This window comes from Equus przewalskii, chromosome 17, assembly GCF_037783145.1.
Source record: "Equus przewalskii isolate Varuska chromosome 17, EquPr2, whole genome shotgun sequence".
In the NCBI taxonomy this organism is placed as follows: Eukaryota; Metazoa; Chordata; class Mammalia; order Perissodactyla; family Equidae; genus Equus; species Equus przewalskii.
This window is the reverse complement of record NC_091847.1, coordinates 49,436,804-49,453,947: the sequence shown is the minus strand read 5'-3', so window position 1 is coordinate 49,453,947 and position 17,144 is coordinate 49,436,804. Positions and strand designations below refer to the sequence as shown.

The 17,144-nt window shown below is 39.5% G+C and overlaps 1 protein-coding gene across 18 annotated transcripts in view; it reads right to left on the bottom strand.

Moving 5' to 3' along the window:
* The window catches only part of MYO3B (myosin IIIB), a 409,912-nt gene that overhangs the window by 160,130 nt on the left and 232,638 nt on the right, over positions 1-17,144 (bottom strand). For all 18 annotated transcript variants that reach the window (XR_011528407.1, XR_011528406.1, XR_011528404.1 and 15 more), the window contains 3 exons: positions 10,685-10,764; positions 3,590-3,667; positions 1,245-1,450 (listed from right to left, as the gene is read on the bottom strand). Coding sequence is in view for 14 of the 18 variants with exons in the window: in XM_070580113.1 (XP_070436214.1) it covers positions 1,245-1,450; positions 3,590-3,667; positions 10,685-10,764 (364 nt within the window). In the remaining 4 variants the exon portion in view is untranslated. The remainder of the gene's footprint in view (positions 1-1,244; positions 1,451-3,589; positions 3,668-10,684; positions 10,765-17,144) is intronic.

The following is a 17,144-nucleotide window of genomic DNA, read 5'->3' as shown; positions in this document are numbered from 1 at the left end:
TTCTTAAATATTTTTATGTATTCAACACTTAGTGGCTAAAAATACTTGACTAGTCACATTCATGAGCTAAAATAATCTTTTTTTTTTTCTTGCTCCACCTCCAAAGTTAAGAAGAAAAAAGAAGTTCAAAGACACTTCTTTTTAAAAAGCCATTTCATTATTATTTTTAATTTAAAAGCTCTTATTGCAAGGAACTTTTTTTACTCTTTCTTCTCCGTGGATTTTGGTGGCATTTGGAAGACTTGATGAAGCAAGCTACATTTAGGATCCATTCTTTTCTAACAGAAAGTTGGAGAAACGACCTTGGACATAAATTTCAGAATGGTGGTAAAAAGAAACTAGAGATGGCTGATGGGGTACAGCAGATTTTATACTGGATTTTACTTTTCCTCTCTGGATACCCTCAGACAGCAGTGCTTGTCAGAGGTGTTTTTTTTTGTTATTGTTGTTCCTTATTTCTTTGCAGAAAGTTTTGTGAAAAGTCTACCCATAATCATATGCATATGTGAGGCATGCCTGTGGCAGTTGTTCAAAAAAGAGCAGCATTTCTTTCTTAGGTAAAGGCAGTTTCTGGGTTTAGAAAGCTCCACAGCAATTTATTTCAATAAACACTGATTGAATGCAGTGGATTGAGGAGATTAAAAGTGTGGATGCTGAAGCCAGACTGCCTGGGTTCAAATTTGGCTCTACCAATTACTAGCATGGGGCTTTGGGGAAGTCACTTAACTTCCTTCTGTGCTTCAACTTCCTCATCCGTGGAATAGGGATAATAATAGAGCCTAGCTCACAGGGTTGTTCTATGGACCAAATGAGGGTATACATTTGGGACATTTTAGGTGCTTTGTAAATGTTAGCTATCATATTATATCATGCCAGATCCCAGGACAGAAGTGGGTGCCTGGGTGCATTTACATCTGCCAGAATCTTGATTCACTTATGGAGAGAGACTTTCATCACACCAATTAAATATCTGGAGATTTTAAAACATAAGGATATGTAACATATAAATATCCATGGACATTTTTATTTTTTAAATGTGATCAGAAGGGAGCTTAATCTGTCCTCTAGATCACTGCAATTAGTTGGAGCACAATAAAAATGCGACATTTAAGGAAGTAAATGGTAGCTGGGAACTAGCCAATACCTGTTTGGAGGCAAGTGGGCAGGAGGAAGAAGTCTAGGGGACAGGGACAGCCTTGGCAGAGCTATATTTAATCATGTATTTCCCAAGATGCAGGCCTCACCTTTTCACAAACTCTTCAAAGAGGATGCGGTGGGAATAGCCCTGCTGGCGGATGCTGACCGTCTCCAGGATCCCCGTGGAGCGGAGCTGGGCCAGTACTCTTTCTCGGGAGAACTTAAGAGCCTCTCGGTCATCGTTGGGTTTGATGCAGCGCACAAAGTGGGGCTGTCCAACCACCATTTTGGAGAGTAGATCCATCAAAGAATACTACCAGGGGAAAAAAATGCACATGGAATAAGTTACCACAAACGCAGCAGATAATTACAACACGGGACTGCAGGGGCCTCCAGAGCAGTTTGTTCATAAGTGCTTAAACAACTCAAGGACCTTTTTGAGGTCAGAAAAGAAACCAACAACAGAGGATAATAACATAAGTTCTGACAAGTACTTATAGCTGACTGCAGATTCAAAAGCATTCTTTAAACAACACCTAGTGCCAAGCAATATCCCCATGTGGCAGAAACTTAGCTGTCTAAGAACATGCTTAGGTCACTCCATAACTTCATCACCAGAACTAGCTTGTCTCTGGTATTCCAAGGTGATACTCCAGAAATTGTATCTGTCATTTAAAATTTCAAGCTTTTAGAGAGGGAATCAGTTGCTTCTTGAAACTAAGAACTACCAGAAAGTCTAAGCAGATCCTACTGATACCACTGGTAAGAAGGCAGAGGAAAAAAAAACATTGAAAGAGGGCAAAGAAAATAAGAAAACTGGAGGAAAAGAAGAAGATTATAATGAAGATGAGCTAACATACATTGAGTGGCTGGCACAGGGCTCTCAAAGAGAGCAAGCGTGGAAAAGCAGAGGGGTGCTTGGGCAGGGGTGACCTCAGGTGCTCCTCAGGGGCATTCACTTTTGGAGCTCCTCTTTTGGACAGGCCTTCAGGGGTAGTTACAAGCCACCCAGGAAATCAGTCCCATTATTTCATAATTATACCTCCTACTGATCCAAAATGGTGTTACCTAGCTTGCCTGTGTACCTATTTCTCAGATTTTGCATTTGGGGACCAGTATTTCGAGGACACTAGGTTGTCATGGATATTTTTCTGAAAAACTATATGCTGGAGGCTTCTTTTACTGAAAGAGGGACTCTAGGATCTTGAGGATGACTTCACAGAGTCCATCAGAGCCTCCAAATCCCATGGGACACACACACAAACACACACACACACACACCCCTACTCATTAGGAGGATACAGCCACTAAAGGGGACAGGACGAGAATGGATCTCAAGATAAGAAGTAAATGGCAATTAGAAATGTCAACCACAGAAGTGACGAAGCAGGGGCTGAATATCCACCTGCCAGAGAAGCTGTAGCAGGAATCACTGCATGGATGGAGTGCTGCACTTGAAGGCCTCTGGACCTCTGCAATTCATACCCTCTGAGCCCAAGTCTAGCCTGCCTCTGAAGCACGGTTGGCTAGGTCAGACTTCTTGGCTTTCCATGGAGCCTTCTATCCATGATGCTGGCTCTCAGGTCCTGCCCTTTAGCCTGCCTGGCAATTCTAGCTCACAATCCACCTGACCTCCCATCCCTACCAAGCCCCTTCTCACGGCGACCTCGCCTTACAACTTTACTTTGTTGTCCCTGAGATCAGTAGTTCCATCTTTGGCCTAACAGCATCTCCAACGTGAAGCTGCCTGGACCTTAGTTCCCAGTGGTACAGGATCTCTAAGGGGTTTCCAACCCCAATGCTTTATAGCCTGAAGATAAACAAATCTGTGTAAATTGGTACAAAGCATTTGTGTCTTATCTTTCCTAATAATGTGCATTTAACAGAACCATTCCACAGACAATGTTTTTACTCAAAGGAGTCATTTTACCAAATGAAATATCAGAAATTGCGGCAGTAGAGATGGGAAATAATTAGGGTCAGGAAAATGTGTCTTGCAATGGGTCAATTTGATCTTCAAAATAAAGTCAAAGCTAAGACAGATTGTCTCAGGACCTGAACTTGATAATCCACCTTCTGGAATTTTACTAACTACTTTATTTTTCAGTAAATATGCAGGAAAAGTAGCTGACTCCGGTAGCTTTAAGGCCAAGAAGCAGCTCAAACTCTAACAGAATCAGCACATTCAATGGACAGGGCTGTGCACCAGTGGCAGAGAGGGCCCTCTGTAGACACTTGGGATTTCATCTGATCTTTCTGAGATCAGAGAACATTGTACTCAGAGACAGGTTCCCTACTATAACGTTTCTCTCCCCACACCTCCACGCTTTCTTAACTGACTCTTGTGCTTTGCTCTTGTTTCAATGACTTTATTATATCTGGACTTCTCCTAGGAAGAGCTGGCAAGTCCTTTCTGGAAGTAGGCAGAATAGAGATCAAGAAGACTCCATACCCGGAAGTAAGAAGCCATGGTCTGCCTCTTCATGTTGGTCGTTTCTTCTGGATGCCGTATCACCTCCAGAGTGTCCACCTGGAGCATGGGCAGAGGGAAGTGGTTTGAAGATATAAGCAATTCATTTTCCGGCTTTTCCAGAATTTGAAAGGCTATTTGGTCAAATATCTGAGGGACCTTGATATTTAGGACACAATTGTGCATACTATGGGCAGAAGTTGTAAAGACATATAAACTGTGGGGAGAAATTTTTAAAACACATAAAAGAAAAAGAAAATTTGTACCATTCTACTCACTTGACAATAACCACACTCTGCAAAGTACCATATGGTCTTAGTATAAACCTTCATCAGTATTATTTCTATACTTCTCCATATTCTAATGAGCCCCTACTAAGTTCTCCAATAATGTCACATGAGACCAAAGTATTTCTTAAAAGAAAACTGGGCAATGACCCAAGAGGCTAGGTGATTATAAAGACATGGGCCCAAAGGCCAGGTTGAACCACACGGAATTAGATGAGCTCCGGTCACTTTCCTGCCATCAGACCCTGATGCTGCCCCACCCCTCCTGTTCCCTACAGTTCCCACATGGTCACTGGAGACAGGAACTTGGGATACACCCGTTCCCAATCATCTGTCTGAACCACCTGGGCTGACTGGAAGGAATTTATGAATGAAAACAATTGTAGGAATCAATTACAAGCAACCTGTGTTTTGTTATTGCACCTCAACAACAAAAACCCTGTTCCTGTACACACGAATCTATTTGGTTTGCCGAGTGCATGAGTGGCACTTCAGCACTGGCCTCCACCATAGCAGCCTCCCATCTGCTCTGAACAGGTGGCATGGGTATGGAGCAGGAATGTTTGAACTGGAAGATGCTGCTGTCAGCACGTGTGTTCTGCTTGGTGGACTGCTATCTAGGCAGCCACCTCCCCGTGGCGTGAGGATGTCTGCAGCCTTGTTCAACAAAAGTGGGTGCTAGAAGGGACAGGGGCATAGGGAGGGGGACAAATAATGAGACTTTCCTCGAGGGGTAGTTAGGAGGCTGTGTGCAAAATGGAAGCAAATGCTTCAATTTGCTTGGATTAAAAAAACAGGTTTATTTAAAAAGCGGAATAAACGGAGAGTTAAGTTTTCAAAAACCAGAAAAGCAACCTAAATAGTAAGTAGGAATATGAGGATATCTCTGAGGGAAGCGATGTCAGGGGCAGCACAGTCTTCTTCTGGGCTGCAGACTGGATGCATTCCCAAAGCCATCAATTCATTTGTATGCAGCGGAAGCAGTGGTCCAACTGCATGTAGGTTTTATTTTTTTATTTTTTTAATGAGAAAGGAGGAAATCAAAGCTCTATGTTTAAAAGGAAGGCTGCTCTAATAAAGAAAAGAGAAAAACAAACACAACATCCCTTCCCCTCCTGCAGAGATCGCACTGCACTCTCCCCACCGTCAATCTGCCAGGACCACACTGAAGGTTTCTTTCCCCATCGTAGCCCTGCTTGGAGGACAGAGCCCAGAGCTGGTGAAGTTTGGGGCAAGCTAATCAGGACCAAAGGAAAGATTTTGGCTAGGGTGTGCCTTTAGCCGGACTGCAAATTCTGAGTTTGCTTAAACTTTTTTTCTCCTTATTCCCCCACACATACTTGAATTTCACACACACACACACACACACACACACACACACACACACACACACACCCCTTTTAGGAATTTCCCCACAACTTCCTTTCCTTCAGAGATCCTCCCTGAAGAACCACATCTTGCTTTGAACCTTGCTTTTCCTCCTTAATTTCCCTCCCTTTTTATTCAAATTAGCCAGTGAGTACCAGTCCCTCAGGCTCACACTGTGAAAGGGCAGGTGAAAAGCTCATCATCTTTTTCTTAGTAGTAGAATTTACCTGTTAGTTTCCCTCAAAACATACAATGAACTCTTGCATTTGAGAATGTAACAGTTTAGTAATCAGAAAATCCTTGATGTATATCAATTCTGCTGAGACACAACTTAAATAATATGTATTATTTTCAAGATCAGTACCCGTCTCCTGCAGCAAACTAGAAAAATATAGAATTTGCACTCTAAAAGTTATAAGGCTGGTGGGCTCCCCTGTCTAACCACCCAGCATGACTTTTAAGTTCTGTCTTTGTACTCACATGCAGAGCAACTATAGGAAGTAAGTAAAAACCTGTTCTGTATTATATACAACATGGAAATGTTAATACTTGTCTGCAGCCATCACCTACACAGATTTGGTGCTGTATTTTAAAGAATAAATAATACACTATCAGGGTATTTTCTAATTTAAGAATTTGGAAAGGTCTTGGGTTGGTCAAGGGTCTCTTGTATTTTTGTTTAGTCACAAGGTTCTTCTGAATACAGAGTGGATCTAAAACAGATCCAGAAGTTGACTCTCTTGGCCCGTCAAACTAGGAGACCTCTGCACCAGGCCTACCATGAACTCCAAAGAACTCCAAAAAATCAAAACCAGAAGAGATGAGAAGGTTGTTGTCTAACCTAAGAGTTTGTCTTGCAGGGCTAATTTAGTTAATAGTAGCCTCATTTAATTAAAAAAAAAAAAAGTCTCAGAAACAATCCAGAAAGTAGATTCTATTAGGGGCATCATCTAGCAAACACCTCTTCCCAAAGGTATGGATTTCACAAGAAAAAAAACAGTCTTCTCCAAAGTATCTTTCAAGTTTTTACATTAGATAGGAGGAAACAAGACTAGAAAAGAAGACCACGGAGTTTTAGAATCAGACACACCTGGTTCAAATTCTGGAGATCCCACGTACCAGCTGTGGTCTTGTACTTGTTATTTTCTATTTATTTTTTTGGTGAGGAAGTTTCACCCTTAGCTAATATCCATTACGAAGCTTCTATTTTGTAAGTGGGATGCCTCCACAGCACGGCCGATGAGTGGAGAAGGTTGGCACACAGGATCTAAAGCTGTGAATCCGGGCCGCCAAAGTAGAGCATTCGGAATGTTAACCACTCAGCCACAGGGCCAGCCTCCCTTGGACTTCTTATTTAACTTTTCAAAGCCTCTGCTTTCCTCATTAGTAAAAGTGGTTAACAAAAACTAGTGCCTTGCACACATGCAGGAAGTAATGTCAGTTCCCCTTTCATCATTACTGTGCTGGATTTAGTTTTAGTTTAATGATTGATATCAAGGATGAAGAGCTATCTTCAACAGCAGAAGGTGAGTACTAGCACCCAGGGAACACATCAAGGAGATCTTTTTATTTATTGGCAGAGAAAATACTCCCAATGAATCTAATTTCAAAATGATCAGTAGAACAGATATTCTGGATAAAACCACTGTCTGTCTAACCCAGTATACCTTCCTCCTACAACACCAATTTATGCAACAATATACGTCAACTGGAGCTGAGCAAGCTTGCTTTCTGCCTACATGCCAAATGTCTGTGTGATTCCTTGTAAGAGGTACTGGTTAGCCTTCAAAGTAGTCATGAGTAAGCTTTACAAATTGTGGTACAGACCCCAAGGAAATGAGCAAGCTTCTGTACACACATGGACTCCACACATGGCATTTTAGATGGTTATCAAAATGTTAGTAATAAAACATTATTTACAATGTGAAATCACTGTGTTAAACACTTTGCCTACATTATGTCACTGAATTCTCAAAACAACCCTATGAGGTAAGTACTATTATTCCCATTCTACATATGAGGAAATTACAGCTCAGAGGTTTTAAGTATATTTCCCAGAGTCTTGCAGCTAATAATTGGCCGTGCCCAGATCTGAACTCAGTTCTGTCTGATTCCAAAAGCTTCCCTGATAAAAATTATATACTGCTTTTCTGTGCAGTTTGATACAACTTATAAAATCAGTCTGAAAGCATGATATTATTAAAAAGATTTGCCTCATCTGTCAACTAAATTTACTCTAGGATAAAGACATAGACTCCAAAAAGTCTCATAAACCAGCTAGAGTTCAGCAATAAAAGAAAAAAGTGAAAGATTTTTTCCTGGTCTCAGTAAGTGCCCACTATTTGCATCCTGAAACATCAGAAGTGCTTATATTTATCTTCTTGACAAGGCCTTTTGTCAAAAATTTTTACTGCTATCAAGTGATCCATCCATACCTTAAGGAAAAAATCCCTACAGCGTCACTCCTCTCAAAAGCCTCCATGGGAAAGCAAGACTCGCACTGACACCCGGCCAGGTGAGCAGTGCTGAATGTGTTGGGTGCCAGCTTCCTATAAGGCCACCTCTGTTATTTTATCTTAGATAAGGCAGAGAGGAACTGGTGGAGGTTTTTTTTATTGCTGTTGCTACCCTTCATATTCTTCAATGCCTTAATTATAACTTTTAACTCACCTCCCTTCCAAGTGAAAACAAATCTCTAGTCATTTTCGTCTCACCTATATACATTATTATTATAGTTATGCACCTCATAATGATGCTTTGGTCAGCAACAGGCTGCATATACAACAGTGTTCCCATAAGATTAGTACCTTATAGCCTAGGTGTGTAGTGGGTTATACCATCTAGGCTTATGTAAGTACACTTTATGATGTTCACATAACTATGAAATTGTCTCATGATGCATTTTTCAGAATGCATCTCCATCAAGCAACGCATGACTGTACACTGATGGAAATACACACCATACACTAGAGGGCACACTTTTCACATAGGCAGGACCTGAACAATTGCAGACAGTGCAGGAAAGGAAGTAACACTGCACTGGTGTTCTGAGTGTGGAAAGCAGGGGAACTACTCCTGGCAGAGTCCAGTAGTCAAAAAATCTAATTGAGGAAAGGAGGGGAATATGGATGACAGAGAATATTAACAGAGTCTTTCATCTTTTTGCATCATGATCCCTTTTAGAATCTGGTGGAAACCAATGACTCCAAAACACATATATACAGTTGATCCTCATTATTTGTGGATTCTATATTTGTGAATTTGCCTGCTAGCTAAAATTTATTTGTAACCTCAAAATCAATACTTGCAGTGCTTTCACATTTGCAGACATGCAGAATGGTGAAACATTTGAGTCACCTGATGCACGTATTTCCAGCTGAGGTTGAACAAGGTGACAGTCTGCCTTCTCGTTTCACCTCTCATGCTGTAAACAAATGTTTATTTCGAGGTCTATTTAAGCGCCACATTTTTTGCACTTTTGTGCTTTTGGCTGGTGATTTCACTGTTTAAAATAGCCCACAAGCATAGTGTTGAAGTCTGTCTAGTGTTCCTAAGTGCAAGAAGGCTATGATGTGCCTATTGGAGAACATACATTTGTTAGATAAGCTTTGTTCAGGTATGAGTTATAGTGCTGTGGACCAGTTGGATGACATAAATACTGTAATTGAAATGTTGTTTTATATAAAGAAATACTGCACATAATTAATTATTTGTAAGAAATACAAGTTAAATAAGGTGTCTTTAAATAGGAACACATATAAAACAAGGTTATATATTAATCAGTTGACAAAAATGTTGTGACCAGAAGATTGCAGGAACCTAACCATGCGTTTCCACTAGGAGCATGCTTCAGTATCTGCTCATTCAGTGTTCATAGTGACTTTATAGAACATAACGTTCATGAATAATGAAAATCAACTGTATTTAACACAAACAAAAGTTACATGTAATATCAAAAGGCACTCAGAACCACTGAAACTCCTATGCAAATCTCTTCTAGGGGCCCATGTAACCCATGTTAAATAGTTCTGCTAGCTTGCCACAAACTTAGAACGTTGAAAAGTAGAGGATTACACCAGATTGAAATATCAATTTGGGTGTAAAAATTATTGATAACAAAAACCATCTGAGTCACTGTTATGTGAAAGTAAGTCTTTTATTCTCAGAGGAAATAAGTATAGATATGTACATCTGTATCAATTTTTGGATAATATTCAATAGTATTATGTGTGGCAGAACTGCTTATTCTTTACTAAATAAATTATTTAATATTCAATGTAAACAAAACGATAAGAAAATTCAGAGATGTGACCTGTTTATTTTATTACTCCATGACCTTCAAGATAATTGTTTTTTGTGTTAGTATATGTGATGGACATTAACCATCTAGTCCTTGAGATCCTTGCTAAACATTAGCTGGAAGGATGGAACAGTTAAAAATATTTTCAGCAGGATATTTATTAACCCTCCTAACAACCCCTTGCACAGACAAGCGCACCGCTCATTTTCCAGAGGGTAAAGTGGAATGACAGGAAAGGGTTTGGTTTCTGTCCTCCCTGCTGACTCCATTTGGTTCCTGCTATTGTCCTCTGTAGGACAGTGACAGCCTCAATGAAAAATGCTCTATTTCTTCCTAGATGGACTTTATTTTCAAGTGTCATTGTTTTGTATCTTAAGCAGTCTTTCTGAGAATCAGGTGAAGGGGTCCAAAATATGCCACAGTGGCATAGGAATTATTTTGAGCTGAAGACATTTGAGAATCAACAGTTGCAAGAAGTAGCTTTTTCTGAACTCCTCTTAGGTGCCTAAAAACAGAGCTTCCCAAAAGAATTCAATTGTCATAAATGCCCTCCCTAGCAGTTTCACAACCAGGGAAGACTGACTCCTATCACCAGAGACAAGAAGTCAGCACTGGGATAAGGAATTACCAAAACAGACATTATCACAAAACTATACTACTTCCCATCTATTCTCCTACAGGACCACTTATTTTTCCCAAAGGCCATTTGTTCTCCTGGAAGTATCCTTCTCCTCCTCTTTATCCTCTACTAAGATGGTAGATAAGCCCCATGTTCTAGTGGCCCCTTTGAAGGACTTTTTTTGTGAACTCTTGTACATATATGATTCAAATCTGTTTTTTCTCTTGCTAATCTGTCAGTTTGAGTTTAATTCATAGGACTCCAACTACGGAACTTAAGAGGGCAGAGGAAAAGTTTTTCCTCCCCAACACAGGATTTACAAGGATTCCATGATGTTCTTTCAAATTTCCTAATCCCTGATTCCTAAATGCCTTGAATCTCTTTTCCAGATTGCCCAGGTAGTGGGCCAGATAAAGGGAACTAATGTTGCCCATGCCAGGATTATCCCCAAGGCAGGAGTACCCAGTAGACCACATTATTTTCAGCACAAACCTGCTACTCACCTTGGCTCTCCCAGCACTGAAATGTGGAGGCAAAGATCTTGAGGCTGCTGTTATCCTGGCTCTTGTTTGGGCCAAGTTACCTGAGCAAAAAAGACAAAACAGTTAAATTGAAGGAAATGTTAAAGAATAGGATCATGAGTAATTTTTCCCTTGTGCCCTTGTATTTTTCTGAATTTTCCAAATGATCTGATCTGAATTTGAAAAATTTGGAAAATTTTGAAACTTCCATGATATAAATTATTTAAAATAATAATAATTATTTATAAATTATTTGCAAATAATTTCTCATATAATAGAATTTATATTAGTATCATAAGCAAAATAAAAACAAAAAAAATTCACTCAATAAACTAGAAATAGAAGGAAATTACCACAACATAAAAATGCCATATATATGAAAACTTCACAACTAACATGCTCAATGGTGAAAAACTGAAAGTTTTTCCTCTAAGATCAGGAACAAGGCAAGGATTCTTACTCTCACCACTTCTATTCAACATAGTACTGGCAGTCCTAGTTAGAGCAATTAGTCAAGAAAAAGAAATAAAAGGCATCTAAATCTGAAAGGAAAAAGTAAAATTATCTGTCCACAGGTCCCATGATCTTACATGTGGAAAATTCTAAGGATCTCACAAAAAAACCTCTTAGAACTAATAAATGATTTTAGCAAAGTAGCTGGTATAAAATCAACAGACAAAAATCAGTTATATTTCTATACACTAACAACGAAAATTTAAAAAGGAAATTAAGAAAACAATCCCATTTACAATAGCACCAAAAAGAATAAAATACTCAGAAATAAAGTTAATGGAGGCAAAAGACTTGTACACTGAAAACTACAAAACATTCCTGAAAGAAATTAAAGAGGACACAAATAAATGGAAAGACATCCTGTTGTAGGGGAGGAAATAAATATTTTTCCTTTATCCATCTTAGGTTCACTGGCTGGAGCCCTTCAAATTGAACTGAGAAAAGAAAGATTAACAAGTGAAAAACAAATGCAAGTTTATTAACCTATGCATCACAGATACACATGGGAGTACTCAGTGGTGAGTAACTCAAAGGGGCAGTTAGAACCTGGGCTTATATAGCATCTTAACAAAAGAAGAACAATACAATTGTAAAGAAGTGACAAGACCAAGGAAAAGAACTTTGAATTTCTACGGGCAGTAAATTGTAGGAAGGTAATCATACACGGAAGCTAACGTTAAGTTAAAGGTTAGTTAGTAAAGTTTGTTATATAGATTCCTCTGGAGCTGTCTCTGGGTGATAAGGGTCTAGAGTTATCTCTGGTTAACTTCTGTCCTTCCCAGTAGAGAAGAGAGGGGGGACATCTTTACAAATTTATATCCTGCTTTTAGGCAAATAGGGGAAGGGTAATGAGCTTTTCTTGTATCTGCTTCTTCTCAATTGCATTCAGCTCAAAATAATCCTTATGCCAAAGTGGCAGATTTGGGGGTAGTATATTCTGCTACTCTTCACCTTATTCATGAATTGGAAGGCTTAATATTTTTAAAATGTCCATACTACCCAAAGAGAACTACAGATTCAATGCAATCTCCATCAAAATCCCAATGGTATCTTTTGCAAAAATAGAAAAAAAATCCTAAAATTCATATGAAACCTCAAAGGACCCCAAAGTGCCAAAACAATCTTGAGAAGGAAGACAAAAGCTGAAGGTGTCACACTTCCTGATTTCAAAATATATTATAAAGCTACAGTAATCAAAACAGTGTGGTACTGGCAGAGGGACAGACATACAGACCAATGGAACAGAATTGAGAGCTCAAAAATGAACCCACATATATACGGTCAAATGATCTTTGACATGGGTGCCAAGACTACACAATGGGGAAAGGACAAATGGTGTTGGGAAACTAGATATCCACATGCAAAAGAATGAAAATAGACCTTTATCTTATACAATATACAAAAACCAATTCAAATGGATTAAAGACTTTACTTGTAAGACCAGAAACTATAAAACTCCTAGAAAACATAGAAGGAAAGCTTCATAACATCTTTCTTGGCAATGATTTCTTGGACAGGACACGAAAAGCGCAAACAACAAAAGCAAAAATAGAGAAGTGGGACTACATCAAACTAACAACTTCTGTGCAGCAAAGGAAACCATCAACAGAGGGAAAAGGCAACCTACCAAATGTGAGAAAATACTTGCAAACCATATGTCTAATAAGAGGTTAAAATACATAGGGAACCCCTACAACTCAACAGCAAAATATAAAATAAAATAACCTGATTAAAAAAATGGGCCAAGACTTGAATAGACATTTCTCCAAAGATTACATACAAATTGCCAACAGGTATGGAAAAAGATGCTCACCATCACTAACAATGAGGGAAATGCAAATCAAAACTACAATGAGATATCTCCTCATGCCTGCTAGGGTGGTCATTATAAAAAGCAACAACAATAACAACAACAATAGAAAATAACAAGCGTTGGTGAGGATTTGGAGAAAAGGGAACCCTTGTGCACTGCGGGTAGAAAACAGTGTGGAAGTTCTTTAAAAAATTAAAAATAGAACTAGATATGATCTAGCAATCCCACTTCTGGGTTTTATCCAAAAAAATTGAAAACAGAATCTTGAAGAGATATTTGCATGCCCATGTTCATTGCAGCATTATTCACAATAGCCAAACAGTGGAAACAAACTATTCATCAAAGGACGAATGGGTAAAGAAAATGTGGTATACACATACAATGGAATATTTATTCAGCCTTAAAAAAGAAGGAAATCCTGCCATTTGGGACAACATGGATGAACCTGCAGGACATTATGATAAGTGAAATAAGCCAGTCACAGAAGGACAAATGCTGCATGATTTCACTTACATGTGGTATCTAAAGTAGTCAAATTCACAAAAGCAGAGAGCAGAATGTTGGTTGCTGGGGGTTGGGGGACACAGGGAAGCGGGGAGGTGCTTTCAATGGGTACAGGGTTTCAGTTATGCAAGACGAAAAAGTTCTAGAGATCCGCTGTACAATAATGTGCATATAGTGAACAATACTGTACTGTACACTTAAAAATTTGTTAGGAGGGTAGATTTCAGGTTATATGTGTTTATCGATTTTAAAAAGAAGTCTCCTACTAGGGCAGTGCTAGTCATTGAAAAAGATGGACATAGAAGAAAAAAGATGTTGGCAGTTTCCCTGAAAGAGAGGTTGGGCAAGAAGTTGTGAAGGCTTAATACATAGACATGGATGAGGAGATCTGGCTGTACGGGTCTCTCAGCATGCAGGGAGGAACCAGCCACTCACAGGGACCAGAGGATAAAAAGAGCTTGGCAGCAGCCTCGGAATCCTGGGAGCTGACCAGTCTTTTCATTTGTCAGGGGCATGACCTTGAACAAGTTAATTAACATCTCAGAAGCTCAGTTTCCTTGTCTATAACATGAAGATAATATTACCTAATTCTCAGAGTTGTTACGGGCAATCAACAGGATAATTCATGAAAAGCTCTGTCAGTATGGACTGGTACAAGGTAAGTGCGCACTTCATCTTAGCTAGCATTGATGAAGATGATGGTGGTGGTGATGGTGGTTGTTATAATTATCGTTATTATTATTTGCTGAGAACAGTTCACATAGGTCTCAAAGCAGAGTGGAAGGCAAGAGAAGACCAGGGAATCTCACTAATTTGCTGCTGTGAGCTCTGTATGGTCAAAAACCAAATGAAAGATGAGAAAAAAATGATAAGGCAACTCCCCTTTGAACCTCGATCTCTTGGCCACTCTGATTCCTCTGCTTTTTATCTTCGAAGGGTTTGAACAGCCTGCTCAAACTCTTCTCTCCTCACCACTCATCCACCCTTCACCTCCTCTCTGACATCTCCCCTCCCAAACCAAGTGCATTAAGAGAACTGTTTGCATTTTTACCTACAATGTCATTCGATTCTGTAGCAAAATAAAAAGTTGTCAATGAAAGGAAGTGCTGCAATTTGTGCTTATGCGAGACACTCAAGATTTCAAAGTTTTTAGCAAGTCTAGCAGAAAGATGTCCAAATGTTTTCTCTGGCGATATCTTCAGAGGCTAAACTGTGATTAATAGCCCAGAAAGAACCCTTTGAAGCAGGATTGGTGACATCAAAGTCGTAATCCAGGGGTGGCAGGAGCTTTATAATGAGTGGGAAGCATTTTAACACATTTCAAAGGATTTACAGCATGAATAAACAATAGACCTCAGCAGATGCACCACACACACCTTGCAGAAACATAATGCATAAGAAGTTTCCATTTTAATTTAAATGTAAATACAGTGTTCATACTTCTTTCAAATGTTAACCATCCTCAGTCCTTCACCCCTAGATGGCCTCTTCAGCTAAGGATGTCTCATTGCCCCAGAGCACCCTCCTGTGCTTCCTGAAACTGTGACTACCCACATGTGTCGGAGAGAAAACAGAAGCCAGAGGCTTCTGATGGAATTTATATCCTATGTGGGAACTGGGTTAAGAAAGAATCTGAAATGGAGCTTCCAGTGATCCCACACAATTTCCCTGCTTCCAACTTAAAGGGAAGGAGACAAACGATCTGAAGACAGAGCAGCAACTTTTAAAAGATGGCAATTTCCTGCTTGCTTCAGAGGATTTTCAACTCTTGGAAAGTACCCAGCACCCATGATTTCATCAGTCGCCTCTTAAGAACTGCCCAGAATGATGGGTTGCTGTTTTAAATAATCAAGCATAGAATTCGGCTTCCCTCTGCTGCCCGCTCCGGGTTTACAGGATTTGTTGCAGGGTTCCCATGGTGACTGCTGGTGGGTATCTGTCTGGAAAATTTTCCTGTTTTAATTTTCCCTAACACGAGAAATAGGCTAATAAGCTAATAAAGATTGCAAAGTAATGCTGAAACGTAAAAGGCTTGTGTCAAAATGCTACAAAGAAAAGAGAGCTGCAAACAAAAACTCAAATGCTTCAGTTCATCTGTTATCTGAGTAGACGGGAGAACTGAAACCATGTACCCTATAGTCAGCTTGGATACTGAGAACTGAAATCACACCTTACTGTCCACATGAAAATGCCCTTGTGCTATTCCTGTCTCCGTTAGCATGAATTCCTTTTTCCGGGAGGCTCCTGTCCAGGTAAATAGTTTGATTATTCATTACAGGAACTTCTCAAAAGACCAAAGACTCATCAGCTCTTCAATGGAAATATCAACAGACAGTTTATGCCCTATAATTCTATGAATCCCTCACTTCAAAATCCTCACTTCGCTGTTTCCACCAATCCTGGACTGTTGTATTGTGATCCTAACCCAATCCTAACCAAGCTCCCTCACTTTGAAAGACCCAGCTTAAATCAAACTTGATTCTCAATAAATTCTGACCCTGCCTTTCCTTCTCCAACCCACTGCCAAAGCTTTGAGAAGTGGTGCTTTCCCTTACTGCAGTAAGCAATGAACTCTGCTTTGTCTTATCAATAGGTTGGGTGGGTAATGTGTAGGGAATCAGCTTGGGACTGACTTGCTGGTGTGATACATGCAATGATTGAAATGTTCTGATTTCAGCTAATAACACTGTAGCTAATGAAAATATGAGTTAAATTCAGTAGTTGCATAGAACATACCACAGCATTTTTTATGTTAAAAAAAAAAAACTTAGTTTGTCTTTACATAACTATTTATCCTAAATCTATAGCAAGGACTTGCTTTAGATTTGTCACATTGAGGTAATTTAAAATAGTGACAAAAGATATGACACAGTTGTAGGAGGCCAAGAAAGTATGTTAGATTTTGTTGTGCAGTTCTTACTTTCTCCCCTGGATTTTATTTACAGCTTTGAGAGTTGATATCAATAAATGGGCAGGGTGGGAGGTGGCAGAGTTCCCAGCCCACTCAATCTCTCCAGCAAAGAACATAGATAATTTATATATTTATGGAAAAGGCAATAGTTTTGTGGAGGGAAGGAATCAAGAGTAAATAAGAGACCAGCCTGTCCTCCCAGCTGTTTTACTGAAGACAGATGCACTGATAACAGATTCACTCTCTTTTCTGAATACACAGCCTTGCCTTTATCATGCATGTGGGAAATTCAAAGCCCAAAAGAAATTCTTTCTCCATTTTTGTATTGATTTTTAATGGGCAGCTGCCTGCCATCTTAAGAAATTTCTGCATAATTAACACTTCCAGACTATCTGTTTGAAGGAAGCCAAACCAATGTTTTCGCTGATTTCTTTCTTTTTCATTTAGAATGTGAACTACAGCTTCAAAGATTAGTGACCCAGAGAATTCAAAATTGTAGAGCTGAGGAAAAATAACTCCTTTCCTCCTTAAGCTTTAAAACTCACAAACGGGATGTCAGTCCAGCAAACAACTGTACGAATCACCAGACTGTTTCAAGGAGGTAACTAGGCTTCCCTGTCCTAACATGGTCAATAGCGGAGCTGAGGCTCTCTGTTTCCCGCATTTTATTGCCACATTAGTGGAAGTTGCCAGTTCAGTCT